Source organism: Cyprinodon tularosa, unplaced genomic scaffold (genome assembly GCF_016077235.1).
Source record: "Cyprinodon tularosa strain WSP-4 unplaced genomic scaffold, ASM1607723v1 ctg7, whole genome shotgun sequence".
Classification (NCBI taxonomy): domain Eukaryota; kingdom Metazoa; phylum Chordata; class Actinopteri; order Cyprinodontiformes; family Cyprinodontidae; genus Cyprinodon; species Cyprinodon tularosa.
In genome coordinates, this window is record NW_024039451.1 from 354,827 (window position 1) to 382,297 (window position 27,471).

The window sequence follows — 27,471 nt, forward strand, 5'->3', positions numbered from 1 at the left end:
TATATATTCAATTCAATTTAGTTCAGTTTATTTCTATAGTGCCAATTCACAACACGTCATCACAAGGCACTTTACAGTTCACCACATCATACAGTCAAATTTATTCAAAGTTTTCTATCTAAGGAAAACCAATTTGCATCGACTCATTTACCGAAGGCAATCCCTCACACCAAACATGCTTATAGTGACAGTGGAGAGGAAAAACTCCCTTTTAACAGGAAGAAACCTCCAGCAGAACCAGGCTCGGTGTAAGCGGCCATCTGCTGAGGCCGACTGGGGTTCAAGGAGACAGAAGCAGAGATATAAAAAGCAACTGTAAAAGGCGGACGAGCTACGAGCCAGCTCCCATGTCAGAGAGCACATCCGGCCAGTCACAGTCAGAGAAACAGGACTACACTGAAAAACGGGTAGATCTCCAACATCTATAAACAAAGGTGTTAATGGCAGCAGCACAGCTGTTATTTCTTTTCCAGATTTTAATCCTTGTCCGAACATCTAAAGCCCCATTCAGACTACCCTTTTGAAACAGTGTCGAGAACGGTCCGAGCACGGTAACAGAGATAACTGTTGAGTGTAAATGGAACATAATTGAACTGGACTGTGCCAGACTCAACCGAACTGTGCTAAATCTAGAACTAGTTCAACAGTAGGGCACGTCACGGTTGGTCTGTGGCTCGGTTCTCTGATAACAAAAAAGGCGTGAGCAGACGCCATCATGTGTCCAGCTTTGCAATTCGCAGATCTCTTCTCCTGTTCACAACACGAACATCTTCTCAGCCTATTAACAATAAATGACATCAAAAGAGCGCGATGCGACCTGGGATGATGCCGAGACTCTTATTGAAATTTGGGCGGAAGACGCTATCCAGGCACATAAGTTCCTGAATATTATGGGCGCTGCCATTTTTGTTTGTGTAATTCCCGCCTTGAGAGCTGTAGCATAGTGGACCGCAGATAGGAGACAAGGAAACATGCTAGCATGATATGTAAATGGTTGTAAGAACCAAGCTTGGCCAGTTAACCAATCCAAAAAAAAAAGCTCCAAGTGGTTGTGTAAATGGGGCATAAAAGTCTTCAAAATTTTCCCCTGGACGACCTGTCCATGTCCCCATTGATCCATTTAGCTATTCACCCTTCTGATTGGTTTTTCCAACATCCATCCAACTCTTGTACTTGATCTGGATAAGAGGGAGGGATGGCTAGCCTCGTGAGACCATCCTGATCTCGCGAGCTTTCAAGGTTTCACTCGCAGATCAGTCTGGAGACTCTCCGTTAAAGAAAATTTGGAGCCGTTCACCAAACGAACGTCCAATCAGCGTTGGCTTTGAGGCGGGTTGAGGTGTGACGCAACGAGAAGCGCGATAGTTCAGTCTAAAGAACATGGCGGCTTCAGCCGATGAAACTAGCGTTAGCGTGGCTATCGAGCAAGTTTTATCGTAATTACAGAGTATTTCTTCACTGAAAGAAGAGCAAAACACTGCTCTGGAGGCTTTTCTCAGAGGAAAAGATGTTTTTGCTCTTCTCCCGACTGGTTTCGACAAGAGTAGCCTGGCTGTTAGTACGTCATATGCTTCGTTGATCTGATTGGTTTATTTGGCCCGTCTATCACCAACATAGGCCAATCAGCTAACCAGTATTTTTGTCCATTCCCAAAATTACTTCAACGGAAGGTTTCCAGATGGATATGAGGAGCAAATCCATCTGGCGGAGTCAGGTCAAGAGATGGGTGGATTGTTTACCATCTGTTCTTTCCTTATCCATCCATCCATCCATCCATCCATCCATCCATCCATCCATCCATCCATCCATCCATCCATCCATCCATCCATCCATCCATCCATCCATCCATCCATCCATCCATCCATCCATCCATCCATCCATCCATCCATCCATCCATCCATCCATCCATCCATTATTAGCTTCAATGAGCATCCTTCAGTTGATAGACTCTTTTTCTTGACAATATAAATGTTTTAATGGATGGAGCACAGATTGATGTTTTAATGTCACTAAGTGTCAGATTCCATTCTAAACATTAAAGGTCAATAACTACACAAATTCAATAGTGCCAGAGGAAAAGGAGCTAAATACAAAAGCTCACGGTTTAAGACTTTGTGTTTATCTAAAATATAAACTATTGGTGTGAACAGAATTCTAATGCAGGCCACAATGTGTTTTGTTTCTGTTTGCAATCTAAAGCTGAACAGAAAAGTTTGCATCATAGAAGAGAAAAGTTTTTTCACCCACAGGCAACTATCCCTGTGGTGTTCCCCAGAGCCTGTTTATGGTTCACTTTAAAGGAGATGGCTCAATAGTTTCATGTTGTTGCATAGGTGTTAATTAGAGCAGACAGCATTGTAGAACCAGGCTGCTGCTCATTTTCTTTCCTGAGAGACTCCGAGCTCATCTCCCCCTCTCTTCAGAGATAAATTACTTGTTCTCTGAGTTTATTCAGCTAAAGCAACACATTAGATGAAGAGTGATGCTCAGTTTGCTCAGGGTAAGGTCCATCATCCGCAATTTTCTTTTGTACTTTTTACATGTCAAGTTATTTTTGGGTGAGTTGTTTAAATCTGCTTTGAGCCGTCTGTAATTGCTACTCAGAGCCATTAGTTGAGCTTCAGCTTAATTCACAGTTTGTTTTTCTGCCCACAGAGATGGAAGCAGCTGTCTCGGCTGCAGCGGAGCCTCATCCTCTTCCTGCTGGCTCTGCTGCTCATATTAGCACTGCTCTCCTATCCCAGCATCACAGAGCAGTGGAGAGGTAAAGCTAAAATACTGACTTAATGCCAAACAAATACAGAAGATAATTTTAACACTGGAGCTTGAGAGTTAAAATGGAATATTTGTCATGTTTGTGATGATACTTGTCCTGCATGTTTTCTGTAGGGCTGTCTGATAAAGAGGACTGGCTGGAGGTGAATGACAGAGGTTTGAACATGGTCCCCCCAGGCCTAAAACCGGTGCTGAGGCCCGCTGAAGGTAAACCTCCGGCTCCTGTAGCCGGGCCACATCTGGAGCCCGCTGAGGGTCCACCGGATACCATGGAGCCCAGAGGACCAAATATCCCCGCTTTGGCTAAACCCCCCACCAAGGTTGGAGTTTTCGGTTGTCAAGATGTCTGAGTGCATGTGCTCTTCTTTTAAATATACTAAGTTGATTGCTTTTTTTTGTTTCTAAAGAATATTAATAATAGTGTTGTTCAGGTTCTTAAATCATAGACCTGCATGCAGGGTTCCTCCACAGTCTAGAAAATATGATTAGTCATTCTGTCCTCCTTTTCCCACAGGTTCTCATTTGTCTCTTTATCTGGCAGTCTGTCCATCCATCCATCCAAATTATTATTCCTTGTTCCATTCATCTGTCTGCCTGTCGGCTATCCATTTGTCTGTCCACCCATATACCCCTCCCTCCATTCCTTATAGTCCCTCTACTATCCATTATCTTCTCTTCTCCCATCTCTCCTCTCTTCCTTTCTCTTCTCCTCTCCTCTTCTCCTCTCTTCTCTTCCTTTCTCTCCTCTCCTCTCCTCTCCTCTCGAACCCTAAAGTATGACCACCTCGGTTGAATGACTAAAATGGTCGAAGTGCTGAGATTCAATATAATGGATCAAAGAGATGAAAAAACAATAAATATTTTTGGAGGCCTAAATAAAAATGAAGCCTCTAATTAAAATGACATTCAGATTGTGACTGCCGACCCGGTGTCGCCTGTATCATCGTTAAAAGGGATTTAAACAGCAAGAAATCAATGCATCTGTTTGAATCTGTGTCTGCTTCTAATCTATGGTGAAGGATTTAAATTGATAAAGGTTACTGTGGAAATAAGTAGATAAGCTTTAGACAGGTTACTTTGTCCAATACTTTTACTTTATAAAGCAAAGAACGTGACATGGATAACATTTTAATTGTTTTAAAGCAAGATTTAAAATGCAATAGATGCAGCGATATTGCTGAGACTCTTTCTGCTCCTCGTGTTTTTATGTTGAATATGTTGAGGTTAATGTATTTTAAGTTTAATTTTGAGTTTTGAGCTATTTTCTGTTACTATTTTCTGTATATTTTCCGTTTTACCTGCAGAGGAAGCCATTTTTAAACAAAAGGGCTTCACCAAGCCCACAAAAAGATGCTGCTAACCCTGATGCAGTCAGTGAGGCAAAACAAAACCCTGAGGTGGTTCTGAAAGAGGCTGGAGAGGAAGAGGAAGAGAATGAGAAAAAGATTGTCAGGTAATCTGGCCGTTTTATGCTAGATTTTAAAAAGGAAAACAGTTAAAAACCTCGTTTTTTATATCCAGTGAAGCAAAGAAAGATTAATAGTCCTGGCAAGTTCAGATCAGTGTTGATTTTGTCAGCTTTTTTTTTATTTATTCTTGGTCACAATGACAAAAATAAATTTTAGTCTTAGTCATATTTAGTCATTGCCTTCCCGATTTAGCTTTAGTCTTAGTCTAAATGACGAAAATCAATTTTAGTCTTAGTCATATTAAGTCATTGCCTTCCCGATTTAGCTTTAGTCTTAGTCTAAATGACGAAAATCAATTTTAGTCTTAGTCATATTAAGTCATTGCCTTCCCGATTTAGCTTTAGTCTTAGTCTAAATGACGAAAATCAATTTTAGTCTTAGTCATATTAAGTCATTGCCTTCCCGATTTAGCTTTAGTCTTAGTCTAAATGACGAAAATCCATTTTAGTCTTAGTCATATTAAGTCATTGCCTTCCCGATTTAGCTTTAGTCTTAGTCTAAATGACGAAAATCAATTTTAGTCTTAGTCATATTAAGTCATTGCCTTCCCGATTTAGCTTTAGTCTTAGTCTAAATGACGAAAATCAATTTTAGTCTTAGTCATATTAAGTCATTGCCTTCCCGATTTAGCTTTAGTCTTAGTCTAAATGACGAAAATCAATTTTAGTCTTAGTCATATTAAGTCATTGCCTTCCCGATTTAGCTTTAGTCTTAGTCTAAATGACGAAAATCGATATTAGTCTTAGTCATATTTAGCCATTGCCTTCCCGATTAAGTTTTAGTCTTAGTCTAAATGACGAAAATCAATTTTAGTCTTAGTCATACTTAGTCATTGTCTTCCCGATTTAGTTTTAGTCTTAGTCTATATGGCGAAAATCAATTTTAGTCTTAGTCATATTTAGTCATTGCCTTCCCGATTTAGTTTTAGTCTTAGTCTATATGGCGAAAATCAATTTTAGTCTTAGTCATATTTAGTCATTGCCTTCCCGATTTAGCTTTAGTCTTAGTCTAAATGACGAAAATCAATTTTAGTCTTAGTCATATTTAGTCATTGCCTTCCCGATTTAGCTTTAGTCTTAGTCTAAATGACGAAAATCAATTTTAGTCTTAGTCATATTAAGTCATTGCCTTCCCGATTTAGCTTTAGTCTTAGTCTAAATGGCGAAAATCAATTTTTGTCTTAGTCAAGTAAGTCATTTTAGTAATTTATGTTATTTTAGTCAACACTGTAAATAATAGAACTTCTCCACACACTGCTTTTTTTAAAGATATATATCACACTGTACAGAATAAAAATTCACCACATTCACCCTATTTTATTTATATTGTTATTTATATAATACTTCAGATTCAGATTTATTTATTCATCTATTGCTGCTGTTGTTGCTTTTTTTTACTTTTTTACTTAACTTAGTGATATGTTTCTCCTGATATGAAGTATGATTAACGTTTCTCTAATAGAGAATCTAGGGAGGGGGTTAAAGATTGAGGTGATGGCAAGGATACATCCAAACTCAAAGACTATAAGCTTATCACAGAGACAAAGTGGACAAAATATTACTGGAAACAAGCAAAAAGCTGATCAGGATTTACAAAACTGTGTTCTAATGCTGAGATTATTCTAAGGATTATTAAGAAGGTTATAAATCATTTGTAGGACACAGCTTCTGGATAAAATGCAGATAGACAGGTAATATTTTCTAATTTTCATCTTGATTCTCCTGCTATCTTGTTTACAGGTGCTGGTCATAAAATTAGAATATCATGAAAAAGTAGATTGATTTCAGTAATTCCATTTAAAAAGTGAAACTTGTATATTATATTCATACATTACATACAAACTCATATATTTCAGATGTTTATTTTGTTTAATTTTGATGATTACAAATGACAACAAATGAAAATCTCAAATTCATCATATCAGAAAATTAGAATATTACTGAAGACCAATAAAAACAAAGGATTTATAGAAATGTTGGCCAACTGAAAAGTATGAACATGAAAAGTATGAGCATGTACAGCACTCAGTATTTAGTTGGGCCTCCTTTGGCCTGTATTACTGCAGCAATGCGGCGTGGCATGGAGTCGATCAGTCTGTGGCACTGCTCAGGTGTTATGATAGCCCAGGTTGCTCTAATAGTGGCTTTTAGCTCTTCTGAATTGTTGGGTCTGGTGTATTGCATCTTCTTCTTCACAATACCCCATAGATTTTCTATGGGGTTAAGGTCAGGAGAGTTTGCTGGCCAATTAAGAACAGGGATACCATGGTCCTTCAACCAGGTACTGGTAGCTTTGGCACTGTGTGCAGGTGCCAAGTCCTGTTGGAAAATGAAATCTGAATCTCCAAAAAGTTGGTCAGCTGCAGGAAGCATGAAGTGCTCTAAAACTTCCTGGTATGTGGCTGCGTTGACCCTGGACCTCAGAAAACACAATGGACCAACACCAGCAGATGACATGGCACCCCAAACCATCACTGACTGTGGAAACTTTACACTGGACTTCAAGCAACGTGGATGAAGTGCCTCTCTTCTTTTCCTCCAGACTCTGGGACCTTGATTTCCAAAGGAAATGCAAAATTTACTTTCATCAGAGAACATGACTTTGGAACACTCACCAGCAGTCCAGTCCTGTTTCTCTTTAGCCCAGGCAAGACGCTTCTGACGCTGTCTGTGGTTCAAGAGTGGCTTGACACAAGGAATGCGACAGCAGAAACCCATGTCTTTCATACGTCTGTGTGTGGTGGTTCTTGAAGCACTCACTCCAGCTGCAGTCCATTCTTTGTGAATCTCCCCCACATTTTTGAATGGGTTTTGTTTCACAATCCTCTCCAGGGTGCGGTTATCTCTCTTGCTTGTACACTTTTTTTCGACCACATCTTTTCCTTCCCTTCGCCTCTCTATTAATGTGCTTGGACACTGAGCTCTGTGAACAGCCAGCCTCTTTAGCGATGACCTTTTGTGTCTTGCCCTCCTTGTGCAAGGTGTCGATGGTCGTCTTTTGGACAACTGTCAAGTCAGCAGTCTTCCCCATGATTGTGTAGCCTATAGAACTAGACTGAAAGACCATTTAAAGGCTTTTGCAGGTGGTTTGAGTTAATTAGCTGATTAGAGTGTGGCACCAGGGGCCATCAATTTTGAACCTTTTCACAATATTCTAATTTTCTGATATGATGAATTTGAGATTTTCATTTGTTGTCATTTGTAATCATCAAAATTAAACAAAATAAACATCTGAAATATATGAGTTTGTATGTAATGTATGAATATAATATACAAGTTTCACTTTTTAAATGGAATTACTGAAATCAATCTACTTTTTCATGATATTCTAATTTTATGACCAGCACCTGTAGTTATCCTGTAATAAAGCAAAGTGTAATAAAACTGTTTTGCATTAAAATGTGCCAGGAGTATTAATAGTTTTGGACTTCACTGGACATAAAGAAACCCTTTTCATTCCATTTGGTTCACTTTGTTAACAGTATTTGAATCACAGAGGCACATCAAAGTGATTTCGATATAAAGCAGTGGGTTGTTGCTTTCACCGTACAGCTGGAGAGGAGCAATGATTGAAGCTGAGCAGGCCACAGAGCCTCCACCCTCAGCCAATGAGAAAGAAGCTGTGGAGCCTCAGGCACCTGCCAACCCTGCAGCCACCGTCCCTCAGCAAGGTCAGCCATGACCCGCATCTGTTTACCTTTCACATGTTAGTTTCTGTAGCAAGCAGGATGGGATGAGTACAAATGTTCCCAGCTTCTTTGGTCTAAGAAAAAAAATAGTTTAATAAAACAAAAAAAAAATGTTAATACCAGAAAACAGACTTCAATAGGTGGCAACAAAACTTTCACTCAGTTTCAGGCCTTAACAGCCTATGACAGGTTTTCTGTAAGGATTCTCCTTGTATATAGCTTCTCCAAGCTTTCGTGAAGATAAGCATCACCACAGCATGATGCTTCCACCACTGTGTTTCGACATGCTATACAGGGTGATACCCAGTATAGCAGGTTTTATGTGACCAAGACTTTAATTTTGGTCTCACCTGATCGGATCACCACTAGATTTTCATGGTTCATCTACTTACTTTTGGCAAACTGAAACCAGGGCTTCTATAAGAGCCAGATCTATGGAGTGCTGTCAAGAGATTCCTCCACCTGAGCTGTTGTGATTAATGCTGCACTTTTTTTTTAAACCTAACAATAAGTATTGCACACACAGTGGAGAAATTTATCATTGCATTTAACCCATCCCCTTGGGGAGCAGTCGGCTGCCATTGTGTGGCGCCCGGGGAGCATTTTTGGGTTTTTGCTCTTAACCCAGAGTGGAGACTGGAGATTGAAACAGGTTCTTTCAACCTTCTCAGATCACAATTGCACTGCTTTAACCCACAAGACCAACATTCTCCTTGTTTTATTGATATATATTAATGTAATGTGGGGGGAATTCATCTGAATGCTAAATTGTTTAAAATATTTTATAAATAATTCTTTAACCCTTTATAGGGCAGGTTACTGTTTTTGATCACTTGCAAACCCCTTACTGATGGAGTCCCACTTGTCTCTCAGTGAGGTCTAGAAGCACAAGATCTATATCCAGCCATTCAACAAAGATCCTGCTACATGGCTGTACATCTTATTTTGGCATTTGACCAATTAGACAGCCCTTGAATGATATATGTCCTACTGTAAATTAAGTTGGAAAAAAAAGTTAACAAGTCAAGAAAAAAGAAGTTAATTAAAAAGTTTAAAAAAAAAATTATATTTGGGCTTATAAACTAAAAAATGTAATTGTAAGTATCAGCATTAATGCCTCTAAGGTTATATTCTAGCAAAAAAAAAATTGTTTTTCATGAATTTCTTATAGAGGCACTTTTTTTTTTCTTTAATTGACATTCATTTTTGCCATTAAAACATCCATATTTAAGGTCTTGTTCTGGATTCCAATAACACTACTGGCTTGGAATTTTGAGTATTTCACAGAGTGCCCTATAAAGGGTTAAGAATGTTTGTATCAGCAGTGAGGTTGCTAAACAACGCATTTCTCTTAAACAAATCTCTATTAAATCATTATTATTTTTTAATCATTGTCTTGTTTATATTCAGTTTCTCCTGGAACTCCTGAGCGATTGGAGGCGGTACGCGATGCCTTCAGACATGCTTGGAAAGCCTACAAGGAATACGCCTGGGGTCACGACGAGCTCAAACCCATCTCCAAATCATTCAGTGAATGGTTTGGATTGGGGCTGACCCTGATCGACTCTTTGGACACCATGTGGATCCTGGGACTAAAAGAAGGTGTTTTTTATTTAGCTTTTCCTGCCATTAGTTTTAAAAGTAACCAGTCAGTATGTAGAGACTGTTACATCAGGTTGAACAAGGATGTAGCTTAAAAAGTTTAGGGGGGTGTCTTACTTTGGCGAAGCTTCGCCCTACCTTGGAAGGCTGCTGTTAGACGGCTTTATAATTGAAACAACATCTTTGTGCAAATAAAGTCCCATTTCCCTCCGTGATAGGGTGGTAATTAACCTCTCTTAATGCAGAGTTCGCTGAAGCAAGGAGCTGGGTGGAGAAAGAGCTCTCCTTTGACAAGAATGTGGACGTAAATCTTTTTGAAACGACTATTCGTATTCTGGGCGGGCTGCTGAGCTGCTACCACCTGACAGGAGACCAGCTCTTCCTAGATAAAGCTGTGAGTTGAACCAAAACCGAAGCTGATGTGTGAATTTGTTCTCTTTTCAGTGCCAGGGGGGGACATGATTCAGTCTGTAATTCCCTTTTTTTTCTCTTTTCTTAAAGAAAGACATCGGGTCCAGGCTGATGCCAGCCTTTAAAACGCCCTCAAAAATCCCGTTTTCAGATGTCAACATTGGGAAGGGAACAGCGCACCCACCGCGGTGGACGGCAGACAGTACGCTGGCTGAAGTCACCAGCATTCAGCTGGAGTTCAGAGAGCTCAGCCACATCACCCAGGACCCTCAGTACCAGGTTCGGACCACAGGTGGCGCATTGAGATGATGTGGTGTCAGTTTGAGCCAACCTGATGTTGTGCTGAAAATAGCCACAGTTCCTAGCTCCATAAAGAGCCATGTAAATTCCATTTTAAGAAGCCCCACGTTTAAATTCTTTGTTTTCTTTGTTTAGAAACAAACAGCAGAATTGTTGTGATTTATTTGCTGGTAAGTAGACATGCACTGGTCAGGATTTTTTCAGAGCCGAGCACCGATCACAGCATAAAATCCATACATTCTTCAACTGCTGTCCAATGTATATCGACATTGTATAATTAGTTATCAAAATTAGAGGAGATGATAAAGCATCATGAACTGACCATTGTTTCACTGAACGGGTCAGCAGATTATATACTTTCAATCAAAATGAAAGATGAGGAAAATATTGTTGACAAAGAATGAAATAGGAAATTATCTTAAGAGGTTTGTAGGTGGCTTTAAAGAAAGCTGTTTTAATTTAGCCATAGAAGGATTGTTTCATCATCCTACCTCCAGAGTTAAACGCCAACCAGCAGTCGCTTCATCTCCACACGCTGTTTGCACACAGTCTTCTCTGACCCCTGCTGTCATTCTTCCACCTCCTGCACTAAGTCTTACCAGTGGGGAGAAGAGCAAAAGCATATTTTCCTCTGAGAAAAGCCTCCAGAGCAGTGTTTTGCTCTTCTTTCAGTGAAGAAATACTCTGTAATTCCGATAAAACTTGCTCTATAGCCACGCTAACGCTAGTTTCATCGGCTGAAGCCGCCATGTTCTTTAGACTGAACTGTCACGCTTCTCGTTGTGTCACACCTCAACCCGCCTCAAAGCCAACGCTGATTGGACGTTCGTTTGGTGAACGGCTCCAAATTTTCTTCAACGGAGAGTCTCCAGACTGACTAGCGAGCGGAATCTTGAAAACCCGCGAGATCAGGATGGTCTCACGAGGCTACTGTGCTCCTGCACTCTCCTCTTGAGCTGCCTTATCTCCCCACTCCGGTGTGCTTTCTGCCCAGCAGGCTCCTCCAATCCTAAGCTCCAGAATATATAGCGCTCTCTATGTCGGTTTTCTCACCCTGATTCCCAGCTGCTCCTGTCTGTGCTTAGAATGCTGTCTCCTCTTCCCTTTGTTAAATCATCAACAAAGCTATGACCGGCGCTTAAAATCTGCTTTTTCAGAATGACTGGCCGATCGCCAATCATGGCATATCACCTGAACTTTGGCTGATTCTGAGCACCAATTTAAGTTTAAAGGCTGATTTATACTCAGAAACCAGGTTGTCTGCGTGTGTTTCGCAGTGAACACAAATGTGCCCCTGCCCCCTCCGCAGACACTCTGGTTCACCTCTCCAAAATTGTAGGTTACCGCCAACAGTGCCGCAGACAGGAGGCCTCTGATTGGTCAAATCTACATTCGCTCTACACTATGAGTATTTCCTCTTTGTTACCTTGACGGCTTGTTTTGTTTGTATGACTCGTGAAGATGGACCAGCTAGAAGAGCGAGGTGTGCGAGAACATTGGGACCCTGTTTACACCTGGATCCCCGGTCTTTTTCGCCCTCAAGTCCCTCCATTGTCGCACAAACGTGCCCCCACATCCTCACGGCCCGGCCGTATCTAGACCCACAGCTAGTTCGTGATTGTCCGTCTTGCGTTGTGGCGTGGAATAACATAGAGCACGTCACGCTTCAATATCGGGCAAAAATCGAAAAGAATTGCGACAAGCTAACTGCGATACACTGCTGCAGAAGTTTGACCATCCCTTAGGTCTAACGGTAAGATTGTAGATTTGTAGGGTGTTTTGGCACCACAATTACTAAACTTAGGTCGTTAAAGTCAAAGGTAGATATGAGGGCTTTGTTGTTGGGAAATTACTTCTGATCAGAACATCAGCCTGAAAATGTTTCTTCTTCTAACTTAAGATGAACTGGACAAACTGCCTTCATTACCTGATGGGGTTTGATCAGTGTAATCTGATGAAACGTCTTCATTCTAATTAGCTTTAATGCTTCTGTTTTATTTTTAGTTGTTGTCTTTAATCTCATAGTTTACCTTTCTGCTCTTGCCAGGATGCTGCGAATGAAGTCATGAGGCTTGTCCACAAGCTGCCCGGCAAACATGACGGCTTGGTGCCCATGTTCATCAACACTAACAGCGGCCAGTTCTCCCACAAAGGCGTGTTTACGCTCGGCGCCCGGGCAGACAGCTACTATGAATATCTGCTGAAGCAGTGGATCCAGGGGGGAAAGACTGAGGACGAGTAATTTCTCGTCTGTTTTATCATCCAAAGAACAATTTACTGACCAATAGAACAGTAATGACCGAACCTAATGAATGTATTTATTTTTTTTTTCTTTTATTGTTTCCCAACAAAACAAAAACCTGAAAAAAGGCCAAATTATGAAGTCTTAAAGGCAGTAATGTTTAATTTATAAGCAATGATTAAGCAGTTTTAGGCTGGGACTTAGTTGCCCGAAGGGGAACATTTTGTCCTTAGAGCTAAAAGACAATGAAACACACGAGAGCGAAGCTAGCAAGGGCAAAAGAGACATGGTTTCCTTTATTCAATGAATGTCAATAAGGAAATGACTATTACAGATACTATTGTTGTTGCTGTAAAAATCTTAAAGAACCTAATTTTGGCTTTGCGCTATTTACCATTCAGGGCGAATCTTCATTACAATGGAAGCATTTGTATGGGAACCAAAACACAATAGTACAACATTAAACTGTAGCAAACACATAATGGAACATTCAGGCTTAAATATGCGGAAACATGATTAAAACTTGATAAAACATCAGATTGGAGCAAAGTGCTTCACAGCTAGTTGTAGGGCATGCTTGCAAAATGAATAAAAGTTATCCAAAACCAATTAAAGCTAATTTAAAGGACCACATTCTGTCTCCTTAAACCCCAGTCGGCCTCTGCAGATGGCCACCACACTGAGCCTGGTTCTGCTAGAGGTTTCTTCCTGTTAAAAGCGAGTTTTTCCTCTCCACTGTCGCTACAAGCATGCTTAGTGTGAGGGATTGCCTTCGAGTCAATGAGTCGATGCAATCAACTGGTTTTCCTTAGATATAAAACTTTGAATCAATTCGACTGTATGATCTGGTGAATTGTAAAGGGCCTTGAGATGACGTGTTGGTTGGTGAATTGGTGCTATATAAACAAACTGAATTGAATTAAATAATAAATTAAGGTTTACTCAGGACATCAAACTCTACCTAAAAGCAATAAGGAATAGATCTGGATTTAAAGGTGCTTGGTCACAAACTATAAACCTCATGAATTTCCTTCCTAGTACATATAAAAGTCTCCAGATTAAATTATCTGCATTTTTTTTTCTTAAAAAGTTTTCGGGTAAAGAGGGTAAAAGTAAAAAAAACCTTAATCAACTTTTTCTTTATAAAGAAGATTTGATTCTAACATGTCCAGTCTTCCAAGGCTCTCTGATGGATTTCCTCCTCCTGAATCTGTTTTCAGTTTATTGGAGGATTACCTGCAGGCTATTGAAGGAGTGAAGAAGCATCTCGTGAGGCAGACGGGGCCCGGCAGGCTGACCTTCGTTGGAGAACTTTCCCACAACCGCTTCAACCCCAAGATGGTACCAATATTTGATCAAATCAATCCCTGCTAGTGAAACTGAGTCAAAACTGAGTTAAATGTTAATTGTCCTCCTCAAGGGCACTTTAGTCATGGATGATAATGGAGCAGAACAACAATAATTGTTTAGGGCAGATTTTTCAATTTTGGTTGCTTCTCTAAGTTTAGAGAGACAACCCCCTTTTGGCTTTACACTTTCAGTCATCTACCAGGGTTCCCGCGGGTCCTTAAAAAGTCTTAAAAGGCATTGAATTCTTCAAAATAAAACTAAGGCCTTAATTGGTATTAAAATGTCTTAAATCTGTCTTTCATAGGTCTTAATTTAAAAAAAATCATAAATAGGATTATTTTTATTACAATTTATTTTTGTAATCTAAATAAAACGTTAAAATTGACAATGCGTTTCTTTTTTCCATAAAGAAAAATAAAATAACGGCTCACCATTATTGGTTCCGTCCCGATACCGGAACCAATAAAAGCGTTGTTGCGGCCGGGATATTTGGGAGATGCGCCATTAACTTTTTGTCTGGAAAATATGAGCAAGTGTAAATGTAATGAAAATTGTCTCCAGCTAAGAGTTTTCTCCATGGCTAAAACCAGGGAACATACATGAGGCACAGTGTATTTTGTGCAAGAAGTCATTCAAGCTCGGAACGATGGGAATTAAGGCAGTGGAGTCGCACATGGGAAGCACGAAACACAAAGCGTCAAAATCGAGTTACCAAGAAACTGCCGTGGTTCTCAGTTTTGTTCCACCCTTGTCTCTGCAACGCCTCCATTTATCAACAAATCAAACATACTAAGAAAACGATAATAAGAAAAAATGGCAAAATTGCAACAGGTGGAGGACGAACTGACGAATGCAAGCAGTACTATGATTTGTTTTGTTCCCTTCTAAAACAAAGTTTGGGAATTCAGTTAAATAAGTGTTCAAATATATCTGTCATTTGTGTGTTTTTTTGCTTTCTTCCTGTATGGAAAGCTTTTCAAAAGTTGAAACATTGGTTTATGTTAAAATAAACCTTTGGGTAAAGTTGTCGCAAGCAGGTTTTTCTTGTGTTTCTTGTGAATTTGGTCTTAAATTTTTATTTCAAGTGGCATTAAAAAGTCTTGAATTTAACTTGCCTTATGCTGTAGGAACCCTGTCTACAGACAATGACTTTCCCGTTAAATCAATTAACTCTGACTTGTCAGTTGCTGCTCAGTCACCCTTTCCTGAAATCCATTCCTGGTGTTGCTCTGCAGGATCATCTGGTTTGCTTCCTGCCGGGAACTCTTGCTCTGGGGGCCCACAACGGCCTCCCGGGGGACCACATGGACCTGGCTGTGCAGCTGATGGAAACCTGCCACCAGATGTACAAACAGATGGAGACCGGCCTCAGTCCTGAGATCGCACACTTCAGCTTGCAGGCCAGCGATGGTCACGACGTTATTGTGAAGGTGAGGCTCTGTTTTTAGTACTTCTTAATACTGTTAGTGGTGGAGCAGGAAGCAGCAAGGCCTTCTTGTAGCCTTGTGTTTTCTGAAAGGTGTTTTTATGTTTGTTGCTCTGTGCAGAAAGTGCGTTTAAGACTTGTTCACACAAAATCAAACTTTTAAAAGCAATCTGACAGATGGAATCGGTGAAAACACTCACCGACACGCAGATGCCCGACAACGTCTGATAAATACAGATTTTAATTACCCACTCTGTGTTTGTTTGAGAGTGGCGACCATAACCTTGGTCATCCTCCTCAGGGCTCATTTCCTTTTTCATTAACAGCTTGAGTTTTTCTCATAGTGCTGAATATTTTGCTCTTATTTCTGCTGCTGCCTTCATTAACTTGAGGAATAATTAGGAGACGCTCTCTGAGCTCATTCAGATCTGGTGGAAAACTTATAAAGAAACAACTGACGGATCATAAAAGCCTTTTAGATTCTACTCTGCTTAATTTAGAGTGAATGAACAGCTTTTAAACAGCAGCCTAATGACGGGTTTTTATTACAAACACAACGTGTAAACCCAACTGGGCTTGTTAATCAACAGCAGCTTTGTTTTAATACTGAAAAATCTCAAATTATTGTTTCAAGAGGACAGAAACCAGCGCTCTGCGGACTTGTCTCAGCTGAGTGAATGGCAAGTAGGATTAAGAGAGAAAGGTGCTCTTCTGCAGCCAAATACTTTCTGTGTTACGCTCTGTTTAGGTGTTTTAATGTAAGGCTGAGAAAATATCCATCCATTAATATTTCTATCCATCTCTGTATCACTCATCCAACTATTCATTCATCGTTAATTTTTCCATCCATTCATTAGGCCGTTAATCCTTCCATTTTTTTGCTCTCCAGCCAACTATCCTTGATCATTTATCTTTAATGAAATAAGTTTTCTGTCACCCATTCATCTGCTTATCTAACTTTTCCACCCTGTGGATGCGCCAATCCAGTATTTATATCTCTGTTGTTCCTGATATAGAAAGAAAAGCTCTTCAAAATTTCCCAACGTACTTGCCATTTGTCAACGTGTGCCAACGTGTTTAACCTTTACTTATACAAAACTTACCCATTTTTGCCAGATTTTTCATACGTAAGGCATACGCTGGTCTAAATCGTCATGGTGCAACGGGGGTTTTAGCAGATGTTCTGATGAAATGACTTTCAGATAAACATAACCTTCTTGTCCATAATTCACTAGTTCTGAAAAGAGTATGAATTCTGTATTTGTCGAGTTAATTTTAGTGTATCGATGTCGATAAATTGTTTCCGGTTTTTGGTTGTAAGCTTAAGGTTATACTAATAATTAAAATTTTGAATTGGTTAGGACATTCCACCTTGGAGTGTCACTGCTGCCACCCTCTGTTTTAGAGGGGAACTGCGTATTCCTGAAGCGTAAATCAGTCCACATGCGAGCAACAGAAAACCTGGTAGATGTGGCAACAACAAACAAAGCTCTGGTACGGAAAAACGTGCAACTTCTCCACTCCCCTAAGATCACGCTGCATTCTCTCCACTGCGGTGTAAAACATAGAGGAGCTCCAAGGACCATGCACAGAACATGCTGTAAAAACCAGTGATAAAAATGAAAGTCTGACTGAAAATCTATACATTTTGTGAGGGTTAAAACTGCTTCACCGTTTGTTTTTGGCCTTCCACATATATTTTTGAGTTCTATTCCATGATGAGTAAGTAATAGAAAAGCTATATGGTGCATTTAATGTTTAATCCTCACGTTTTTATTATGTAACCCCCTATATTCCCTTAAGCACTAATGCGATTATATCCAACTAATAACCACCAAGGAACCAATCTAAGTGGCACAGTTGCTAATAGACAAACATGTATACAAACATGCACCAGAAACGATCAATAAAGTGAGATGTCTAAATAAATCATACCGTCTTTAGTGATTTACTTTGAAACTCTGGATGCTGTGATCGTTCTGTTTTCTGTGGGGAACATGTGATTTCTCTGCAAGAAATTAAACTTAATATTATATTTAAAAGTGAGAAATTGAGAACTTTGAAAATTTAAATGTAGAAAGAGCTGTATGTTTTTTATATAAATTGTGTAGGAGTCTGGGTATAACTATTATTGCAAATCAAAAATGTAGGGAGTGCGTCTGCTTGGTGAAAGTGAAACGGCAGGAAAATAATCCCATCGAAGGGCCAAGCGATCCATCAGGCAAACAGAATAGCGACAAGCCTTTGTTGCACTGTGATAATAACATTATAGTGACTAAAACTGGCTTCATTTATTATCACCCTGTCTAGCCAGACTAATTTACACTGTGTAGACTGCATATTAATCTGGAAAGGATTGAGTAAAAACCGTTTTTAAAGAGGGGACTAACATAGTCCACAGAAACGGTTTAGAACCAATCAGATAACTGCAGATAAGACGCGAAATATCATGTTCTTACAATTTTAATTGTATAAAGTGCTCTATTAGGAACATAAAAAAGGGACATTAAAAAATTGCTCTCTTGCAGCTGCTCACTGTTGTATTATAGGCCCCCCTCCACTCTGTAATTGGTCCGGTCTGTTTCACATTTTATAGTATTGAACCTACCAGACTTTTCCTACAACTCATTTAATTTAATCTCTGTCCAGGCGATTTATTACCCAAAAGGCCCTCAGACACTTAGCTCCGTCACTTGGACCTACCTGTTCATCTGGGCCTGAACATTTTCTTAGAAGGTTTCTGATTAGGCAGTTTGATCCCAAAGTGTTACAGGGAAATTATTTAAAATGCTAAACGGAGGAGATTTATTGCCTCCTGATTGAGCTTTTTGAGGCACATATGTAAGAATGAACTCTGGATATCGTTAGTAAAATAATAGAGATTTGAGTTTTTACAGCACATTATTCGTGTGCACATTTCATCTGGTTTATATAGACTTGTTCTAAAATAGAAACTCCTGTTGAAGGAAGTAGATTTGGTTATTTCCTGTTCCTACTCAACTATTTTTCCAACCACATAAAGAGAGTTCCAAGAATAACATGAATCATGGCTATATACAGCAATCACTCAGTGAAGGGGGTCTGTTGTCTGCAGTTGGCTTTCATTCAGTCCTCACTGTGGGACACTGATTCTTCTGTCACGATAAGCTGCTTTAAAAGTGTTGTTTTTGGTTTCCGTGCTTCCTGTCTGGCTTTTAAAGGTCAGAATAAAATGCTGATTGTCGTCCTGCAGCCTGCTGACAGACACAACCTGCTGAGACCAGAAACGCTGGAGAGTCTGTTCTACATGTTCAGGTTCACCAAAGACAGCAAGTACAGAGACTGGGGCTGGGACATCTTACAGAGCTTCAACAAGTATACCAAGGTACCCCCTTATCAGTGTTCACCATCTTTAATGCATTGGCTGATTTATGTCGTTATACTCTGTTTAGGTTTATCACACAAAGACAGTTCCATTCATTTTTATGTTTCTGTTAATTTAGCATGTGTAATAATGGGAATATTAAAGGTATAAAAGAGGATTTGTCTCAGAAATTAAGTGTCCTGATTAATCTAAACTGACTGAATTGATGGATGGCATTCTTGCATTTATGCCCCCCCCCCTCCCCCCCAAAAAAACTAATAAATTAAATTCCGTGAACTGGCCTTGGTAGTGCCTACAAAACAATAGCCAATTCACTTTGCCTACTGTCGAAAGTGGATTGGCTACTTGTTTGTCAATCAAACATTTTGCGTATGTGCCCCCCTAGTACCGTATTTTCCGCACTATAAGGCGCACCGGATTACAGGTGCTGGTCATAAAATTAGAATATCATGAAAAAGTAGATTGATTTCAGTAATTCCATTTAAAAAGTGAAACTTGTATATTATATTCATACATTACATACAAACTCATATATTTCAGATGTTTATTTTGTTTAATTTTGATGATTACAAATGACAACAAATGAAAATCTCAAATTCATCATATCAGAAAATTAGAATATTGTGAAAAGGTTCAAAATTGATGGCCCCTGGTGCCACACTCTAATCAGCTAATTAACTCAAACCACCTGCAAAAGCCTTTAAATGGTCTTTCAGTCTAGTTCTATAGGCTACACAATCATGGGGAAGACTGCTGACTTGACAGTTGTCCAAAAGACGACCATCGACACCTTGCACAAGGAGGGCAAGACACAAAAGGTCATCGCTAAAGAGGCTGGCTGTTCACAGAGCTCAGTGTCCAAGCACATTAATAGAGAGGCGAAGGGAAGGAAAAGATGTGGTCGAAAAAAGTGTACAAGCAAGAGAGATAACCGCACCCTGGAGAGGATTGTGAAACAAAACCCATTCAAAAATGTGGGGGAGATTCACAAAGAGTGGACTGCAGCTGGAGTGAGTGCTTCAAGAACCACCACACACAGACGTATGAAAGACATGGGTTTCTGCTGTCGCATTCCTTGTGTCAAGCCACTCTTGAACCACAGACAGCGTCAGAAGCGTCTTGCCTGGGCTAAAGAGAAACAGGACTGGACTGCTGGTGAGTGGTCCAAAGTCATGTTCTCTGATGAAAGTAAATTTTGCATTTCCTTTGGAAATCAAGGTCCCAGAGTCTGGAGGAAAAGAAGAGAGGCACTTCATCCACGTTGCTTGAAGTCCAGTGTAAAGTTTCCACAGTCAGTGATGGTTTGGGGTGCCATGTCATCTGCTGGTGTTGGTCCATTGTGTTTTCTGAGGTCCAGGGTCAACGCAGCCACATACCAGGAAGTTTTAGAGCACTTCATGCTTCCTGCAGCTGACCAACTTTTTGGAGATGCAGATTTCATTTTCCAACAGGACTTGGCACCTGCACACAGTGGCAAAGCTACCAGTACCTGGTTGAAGGACCATGGTATCCCTGTTCTTAATTGGCCAGCAAACTCTCCTGACCTTAACCCCATAGAAAATCTATGGGGTATTGTGAAGAAGAAGATGCAATACACCAGACCCAACAATTCAGAAGAGCTAAAAGCCACTATTAGAGCAACCTGGGCTATCATAACACCTGAGCAGTGCCACAGACTGATCGACTCCATGCCACGCCGCATTGCTGCAGTAATACAGGCCAAAGGAGGCCCAACTAAATACTGAGTGCTGTACATGCTCATACTTTTCATGTTCATACTTTTCAGTTGGCCAACATTTCTATAAATCCTTTGTTTTTATTGGTCTTCAGTAATATTCTAATTTTCTGGTATGATGAATTTGAGATTTTCATTTGTTGTCATTTGTAATCATCAAAATTAAACAAAATAAACATCTGAAATATATGAGTTTGTATGTAATGTATGAATATAATATACAAGTTTCACTTTTTAAATGGAATTACTGAAATCAATCTACTTTTTCATGATATTCTAATTTTATGACCAGCACCTGTATATTTTGTAGATACATTGTTTAGATTTACTTATATATTTCTAACCCTTTTATGGAATAGAAAATCCCTTTATTGTCCCACAATGGGCAAATTTAGAGCAGCAGAAAGATTATTAAAAATTGTCACACAAATGTGGACCTTAGAAAAATGTATAAGAATAAAGAGTTAAAATATAAACAATACAATTCTGTAAAATGTTTTAACAATATAAAACTGGAGAATAAATAACCAATATGCAGCTATGGACATTTTTACTGTAATGGATGTTTGAAAATAGCAGCAACATCAGAGATGTGCAGAATGACAGCAGCAGGTTATTTAACTGACTAAGGTTTCTATCATTACATTTGATTTTATTTGTTCCTGCTCCCGGTGGTTGGAACCTTTATTCCACTCTGGATTCTTTTGAGTGTAGTCTTTGTTCACTTTAACTTTAAAAAAAAATAAATAAATAAACAAACAGTTTTGAAAACCTCGGTATTCATTCTTTTCCTGCTTTGTGTGTCAACTTTCACGGTTGCTAGGCAACAGAGCATACGGCGGTAAAACCCGCCGAAGAGTAGATCTGTTCCTTATTTTCAAGGACTTCGAGGGATCCAGTCTAGGTAGACCGTGTCCTTGGAGGATGCAGCCCAGGTTTTCGAACAGAGCCTTTGATTAAGAACAGGGCTGCCCGCACTGACGCGGCTCAGGGATTACGTCACACGCAGCGTCGAAAAAATCAGGACATTTCCTCACTTTCTAAAAAAAACCCGGGACGCCCGGGACAGGACGTGAAGTACGGATATGTCCCGGGAAATACGGACGTTTGGTCACCCTAATATATAAGGTGCACCCTATTATAAGGCGCATACAATAGATGCTACAGTAGAGGCTGGGGGTTACTTTATGCATCAAATAGATGGAGCTGCGCTAAAGGGAATGTCAACAAAACAGTCAGATAGCCATCTCGCTTTATTCCCTCGGAAACTTTTTTTAGTCATCTTTACTTGGCGTAGGTCATCTTGCTGCTTCCTCCACTTTCGCACCATTGATTCATTAATGTTAAATTCTCTTGCAGCTGCTCTATTCCGCTGCGTGATTGATCGCCTTGAGTTTAAACTCTGCGTCATATGCGTGTCTCTTAATAGGAGCCATTTTGGGGTCTTTACATAAAAAACTAATGGAAATGAAATATATATACTGGTGTATATATCCAGCATGCACTGCGCGCGGAAGAAAATGGAGTCGGCGGCTGCTTATCGTAGTTGCCATATATAAGGCGCACTGGATTATAAGGCGCACTGTCGGCTTTTGAAATAATTTGAGTTTTTTAGGTGCGCCTTATAGTGCGGAAAATACGGTATGTTAATTACACAGGCTCCAAGGGCAACTCACATGCTGTTTTGCTAGCGGCCCGCCATTACGTGCGAAAAAGTACTCCTATGATTGTATGTTGCTGCAGCTTTTTTTGAGCTAGTTGTTCACTCTTTGTGCAAACTGGAGCATCAATGGCCGAAAAGCATCCTTACAAACCTAATTGGAAAAGAAAGCGTTTACTTCGATGTAGTTGAAAAGAGGAGAGAAAGCGGGAGAGAACGAAGCCGGCTAAATGTGTGTTTAGGAGATTCTTTTCAGAGATGGTGTGCCCTGAGGGAGCAAAACTGTCTCAAAATGGATGCTTCGGTCACAAAACTTCTGCTGGACAGGTAAATAACATTAAATCCTGTAGTTCGACTGTACTTCTGAAAGTACGAAACATGTACAGTCGAAAACGTGTAAAGTAATACGCTGACAAAAAATTATATACAGCCTACGTTTCCTGTTGGTAGCCTTTCTGTATCTACTAGCTATATGCAGCTAGTTCGAGAAGAGGCGATTTTAAGTTGTAGCAGCAGCAGCGAGAACACACCAACCAATTGTAAATATAACTTGCAGTGATAACGCAGACAGACCTCTTCTTCTTAAGGAGATTTCCTGCTGACTTGGTGTATCCTGGCACTTTACCTCTCCAGGGGAAATACAAAATTACAAGCAAAGGCGTTTCCAGCGTAGAAAACTTTTGCGAAGGAGGGGGCACTGGTGCATGCGCACGTTTCAAAAATACACAAACAGACATTGGAAATATATTCCACCACAGAATCCTCTTTCCTGCCTTTATGTAAAAAAAAAAAAAAAAAATTGTATATTTTTTTTTATAGAATTATAATGTGTGATCCACAATCCTTGGTGGGCAGTTATTAGCTCGCACTACAGAAGGATGTGGCTCATCTGTATATAGATCCTCAGAAGCAGCCCAGATAGCATAATATGAGTGAACAAATGTTGAAATATTCATGTTAGGCTTTTTTTTAATCATAGGTGGTATTTATAATATCAGAGTTAAATCCACTGTTATCTAAATTTGCGACAAGTAGCATTTGGTTTTACTCAACATGGACGTTAGCATTTAGTGCTTATAATTGGACCAAAGAACATTGATTCAATTACATATTTTCAACAATGTTTAATTGGCTAGGATTGGATCATTTCTTGATAACAAAAATCAATCTTTTTAATCACAGTTGAACATTGAATTAACATCTTTTGCTGTTTGGAAGGAAGCCTAAAGTGCAGTACACTGCCTTGACAGAGGGAATCGGTAGAACAAAGGAGTATTGCACTAATCAAATTTTCACTGACTGGGAAAACTTCACAACACACCTCAAGCATGTTGGTTCCTGAACAAAACTCTGCCCCTTTTTTGTTTTCGTCTAGATTGGATGCTTCTAATGGATTCTCTGGAGTCAGATTTTCCTTCCATTAACTATCCATTGAATATGCCCTGGCTGAATTTATAGCCAGCTCAATTTACTGTGACTAACCCTTCTGTCAGGTTAGCAGTTGTCAACATGACTGCCTAGGCCAAAATCAGCAATGTTATATTTACTGATTTACTCAAACAAATGAAGTTTTTAGATCCACCTTATGATCAGACATTTTTAGGTTTATTACAAGCTGAATCGGGTTTGTTTCTACTCTAAAAGAAGAGTTTGAGGGCTTTTGACAGATTTATGAGATGAAGTGTGAACAAAATAAACCACAGGAGCAAATATAACAGAAGCAGTCTGTTTCCTGACCTCTGCCATTTTCTCCTGGAAAATGTAATTATATTTTATGTTCAATCTCTGGTGGCTTGGACGAAGCTTAACGTGTATCAGGATTGATTTTTCAGCTTCCCCATGGAAGCGTTTACCACCTGACCAAATTTCTTTCCCCCCCCCGAAGGTGTCTGGGGGCGGCTACACCTCCATTAACAACGTCCGTGACCCCGCTAACCCCGGGCCCCGGGACAAGATGGAGAGCTTCTTCCTGGGTGAGACGCTCAAATACTTGTACCTGCTCTTCACCGACGACCTGGAGCTGCTCAGCCTTGACAAGTACGTCTTCAACACAGAGGCTCATCCTCTGCCAATATGGCCGTCTCCGCCCAAATGAGAGTCCCGGAAGCGACCGCCTAGGCTGGAACTGCTGTTTAAAGCAGTAACAGATCTTTGCTTTTCGGTCCATGCCTGCTTTATTTTTCCTAAGGAAAAGGTTTTGTATCTCAGCTGGCCTCTGAACTTTCACATCACAAGAACACTTTCTAACAGGTCGGGGACTCAAATGATTACTGTATATTTTCTGATTTGGGGTTATTATGAGGTGAAAATCACTTGTCAGTGCTAGAAAATGTCAGACATTGCAACATCTTTGGGTATGGACGTTAGAAGTGTCTATGTGACGTTGCACCGTTCTTCAGTTCTTAAATCCTGAAGACATTTAATAAAAGCTTACACCGATCATGAACAGTTCTTTAATGATTGAAGGTTATTTTTCAGGGGGTTATTTATTTGTATTTATTAAGGTCACATGGCGGTTTTTGTCTTTATTATGAAGATGCTTAGATGTTCTGGTTTTCTCTTGCATTGAAACTCGGACCATGTCCGACATGATGGGGACTTTCTCAGATAAAAACAAACTTGGGGAGGCCTGTGATGGACTGATGACTGAGTGGCAGCCTCCACTTAAACGATCAATTTCTACTTGCTTAATGTGACTTAAACCAGCCAATCAATGGTTTGGGATTCAAGATATTTTGAAATAAGTTTGCATCACCTGAGTGAAGTTGGCCCCCCCGCCTTCTTCAAATCAGACAAAAATAGTGTCAAACGTTTGTGCAGCAAACATTTTCGTTTGTGCTGCTTTGGATTTGAAGTTATTAATTAATATGTAAAGGTCAAAAGGTCAACCTGCCCCCCCACCTTATTCAAATTAGACAAAATTGGTGTCAAACGTTTGTGCTACGTTTGTGCAGCAAAAATTTTCGTTTGTGCCGCTATCGTTTTAAAGATTTAAAGAAATATTTCTAGAGGTCATCAAAGGTCAACCGCCCCCCCCACCTTATTCAAATCAGACAAAATAGGTGTCAATTAACTCAGCTCCGTATGTGCTGGATGGATTTGAAAATTTGAAGAAAGAGGGGGGGGCTGGTTGACCTTTGATGACCTCTAGAAACATCTCTTTATATCTTTAAAATGAAAGCGGCACAAACGAAACTTTTTGCTGCACAAACGTTTGAAACCAATTTTGTCTAATTTGAATAAGGTGGGGGGGCTGGTAGACCTTTTGACCTTTACATTTTCATTAATATCTTCAAAGCCAAAGCAGCACAAATGACAATTTTTGCTGCACAAACCAGCACAAACAGAGCTGAGTTAATTGACACCCATTTCTTCTGATTTGAAGAAGGTGGGGGGGGCTGATTGACCTCTGATGACCTCTAGAAATATTTCTTTGTATCTTTGAAATGGTAGCGGCACAAATGAAAATTTTTGCTGCACAAATGTAGCACAAACAATTGACACTAATTTAGTCTGATTTGAAGAAGGTGGGGGGGCCAACTTCACTCAGGTGTTTGCATCTACTCAACCTGGGTATTTCATTAATTTGTGATATATTGAAAGTATTTCAAAGACGATATTCTGCATGTATTGATGCTCCGTCTGAGCTGCTTTTCAAACAAATGGCCTGTTTAGGTTGAGTCATGTGACTGCTGTATGGCTTTCTGAAGCTAACAGTTTTGTTAGGCAACAAAACAGATATCTCACTTACCTGATTCGATTTTATTTTTATTTTTGTAGAGGAGTAAGTTACTTTACTAGGAACTCCATAACTTCTCAATCTGCTGGTCTAAAGACATCTGCTATCAGATCCCATAATTTAGTGCAGTGCAGCCAGCTGTGTTAAGGGAGCTTAGCCTGGAAATTACAGGTCTAGTGCCCCTAGTGGCTAAAAGTTACAGTGTTCGTTTATAGTCTTTTAATTTTTAAAAAAAGTTAAAGAAATTCTACATTTTCTCCAATCAACAAAGGTGATGAAAATAATGCATATAGCTCAGCATGATTAGAGTGATCTTTGGTTTTAACCGACATATCTCCTCTAAATTCAAATACAGTTAACATTTTCTTGTGGCACAGCCAGTCGTGCCTTTAATCTGATGGGGAACCTCTGGATAGATGTGAAAATTAAGGTGATGGCAAGGAGGCTTTCTAATCTCAAAGATGACTCGTTGGGACACCAGTGGCAACGTGCAAAAAGCTACTGTAAGGGGTTCATTGCTGTAAAGCTAATGAATTTTTTCTGTGATTATTGAGAAAACAGTACATAATTTTAAAATGAATATTTTAATGAAATGTAAATAAAAATCCAGTTCAAAATGTTGATTATTCAGTTTTATTTTGCTTTTAGAGATTCTTCTCTTTTTTTGAAAAAAAATTTTTTTGGGTTTAACTCTGCTTAGACGTTAAATGTTTGGATAAAGCACTTAAAGCAAGTTAAACCTTTAACAACTGTAGCCATCGTGAAGCTTCTGGTCTGATTCTGATTGGATATTTTATTATCGGAAGGGTTCATATAAACTAGTTGGTCCCTTTTTAGCAAAGTCTTAGCATTTTCAGCTTGGGCCTGATCAGTTCTAACCAAAAACAGTTTCACAATGTGTTGGGATCATTGCTCCGTCCTGTTTTGGTTCCAGCCATCAGGGACCAGCCAATTATCTTCTGCAGAAAAGTTTTCTGGTCAGAGAAGATGAGGATTTGACCTGTTTTTCCAAATGATGAGAGGTTTGTTCAAAGAAGTAAAGAAGATGCTTTGAAATCTCGCCAAGATGTTAACCATGTTGACAGCACCATTGTACCATATACAATACAATATATAGAATATAATTGGGAACGAAACGAAATATACAAATTAAATCTTTACCCAGAAACCATGATATGAATAATTCTGACTAGTATCCAAGCAGAACTTTACCAGTAGCTTGTTGACGGCTACAAAAAGTGTAGAGGAGGAGCAGTTTGTTGCATCAACAGAATACTGTGAAATAATTTAATGAAGGATTAAAAGACTCCCATGTCTTCTCTTGAAAGTTATTATAAGTATTTAAAGCATTTAAAACTGAAGTAAAATGTTATTTAGTTTTTAAAAAATCCTTTCGCGAAGAATCCTCCAGCAGAGCCTTATTTTTAAGTTACCCATATTGTTGATTAGCAAGAAAAGCAGCACAAGATGGTATTTATCAAGTACCACCATATTTATGGGTGATTTTTTTTTTCTTTTCTTTTTTTACTTCATCACTGTTAAACCCTACATTTGGTCCAAAGACTAACCAGCTGCATCATCCATAGGCTTGTTTTCCAATGTTACATCTGCTCATTTAACTGGATCTGTTCTAAATGATGATGATTAAACTTCTCCAACATTCAGACTTTCCTTCATCTTTTAAAGGAATCATATTTTACCACACTGAGA

The 27,471-nt window shown here is 39.5% G+C and overlaps 1 protein-coding gene across 1 annotated transcript in view; it reads left to right on the plus strand.

Annotated features, from left to right (window-relative positions):
- The window catches only part of man1b1a (mannosidase, alpha, class 1B, member 1a), a 34,028-nt gene extending 9,563 nt beyond the window's left edge, over window positions 1-24,465 (plus strand). The window contains exons 3-14 of the mRNA XM_038268235.1: window positions 2,656-2,764; window positions 2,890-3,095; window positions 4,080-4,228; window positions 7,796-7,914; window positions 9,343-9,534; window positions 9,780-9,928; window positions 10,036-10,224; window positions 12,293-12,483; window positions 13,708-13,828; window positions 15,073-15,267; window positions 18,496-18,627; window positions 23,908-24,465. Coding sequence (XP_038124163.1) covers window positions 2,656-2,764; window positions 2,890-3,095; window positions 4,080-4,228; window positions 7,796-7,914; window positions 9,343-9,534; window positions 9,780-9,928; window positions 10,036-10,224; window positions 12,293-12,483; window positions 13,708-13,828; window positions 15,073-15,267; window positions 18,496-18,627; window positions 23,908-24,117 — 1,962 coding nt within the window. The 3' untranslated portion in view covers window positions 24,118-24,465. The remainder of the gene's footprint in view (window positions 1-2,655; window positions 2,765-2,889; window positions 3,096-4,079; window positions 4,229-7,795; window positions 7,915-9,342; window positions 9,535-9,779; window positions 9,929-10,035; window positions 10,225-12,292; window positions 12,484-13,707; window positions 13,829-15,072; window positions 15,268-18,495; window positions 18,628-23,907) is intronic.
- The last annotated feature ends 3,006 nt before the right edge of the window (window positions 24,466-27,471 follow it).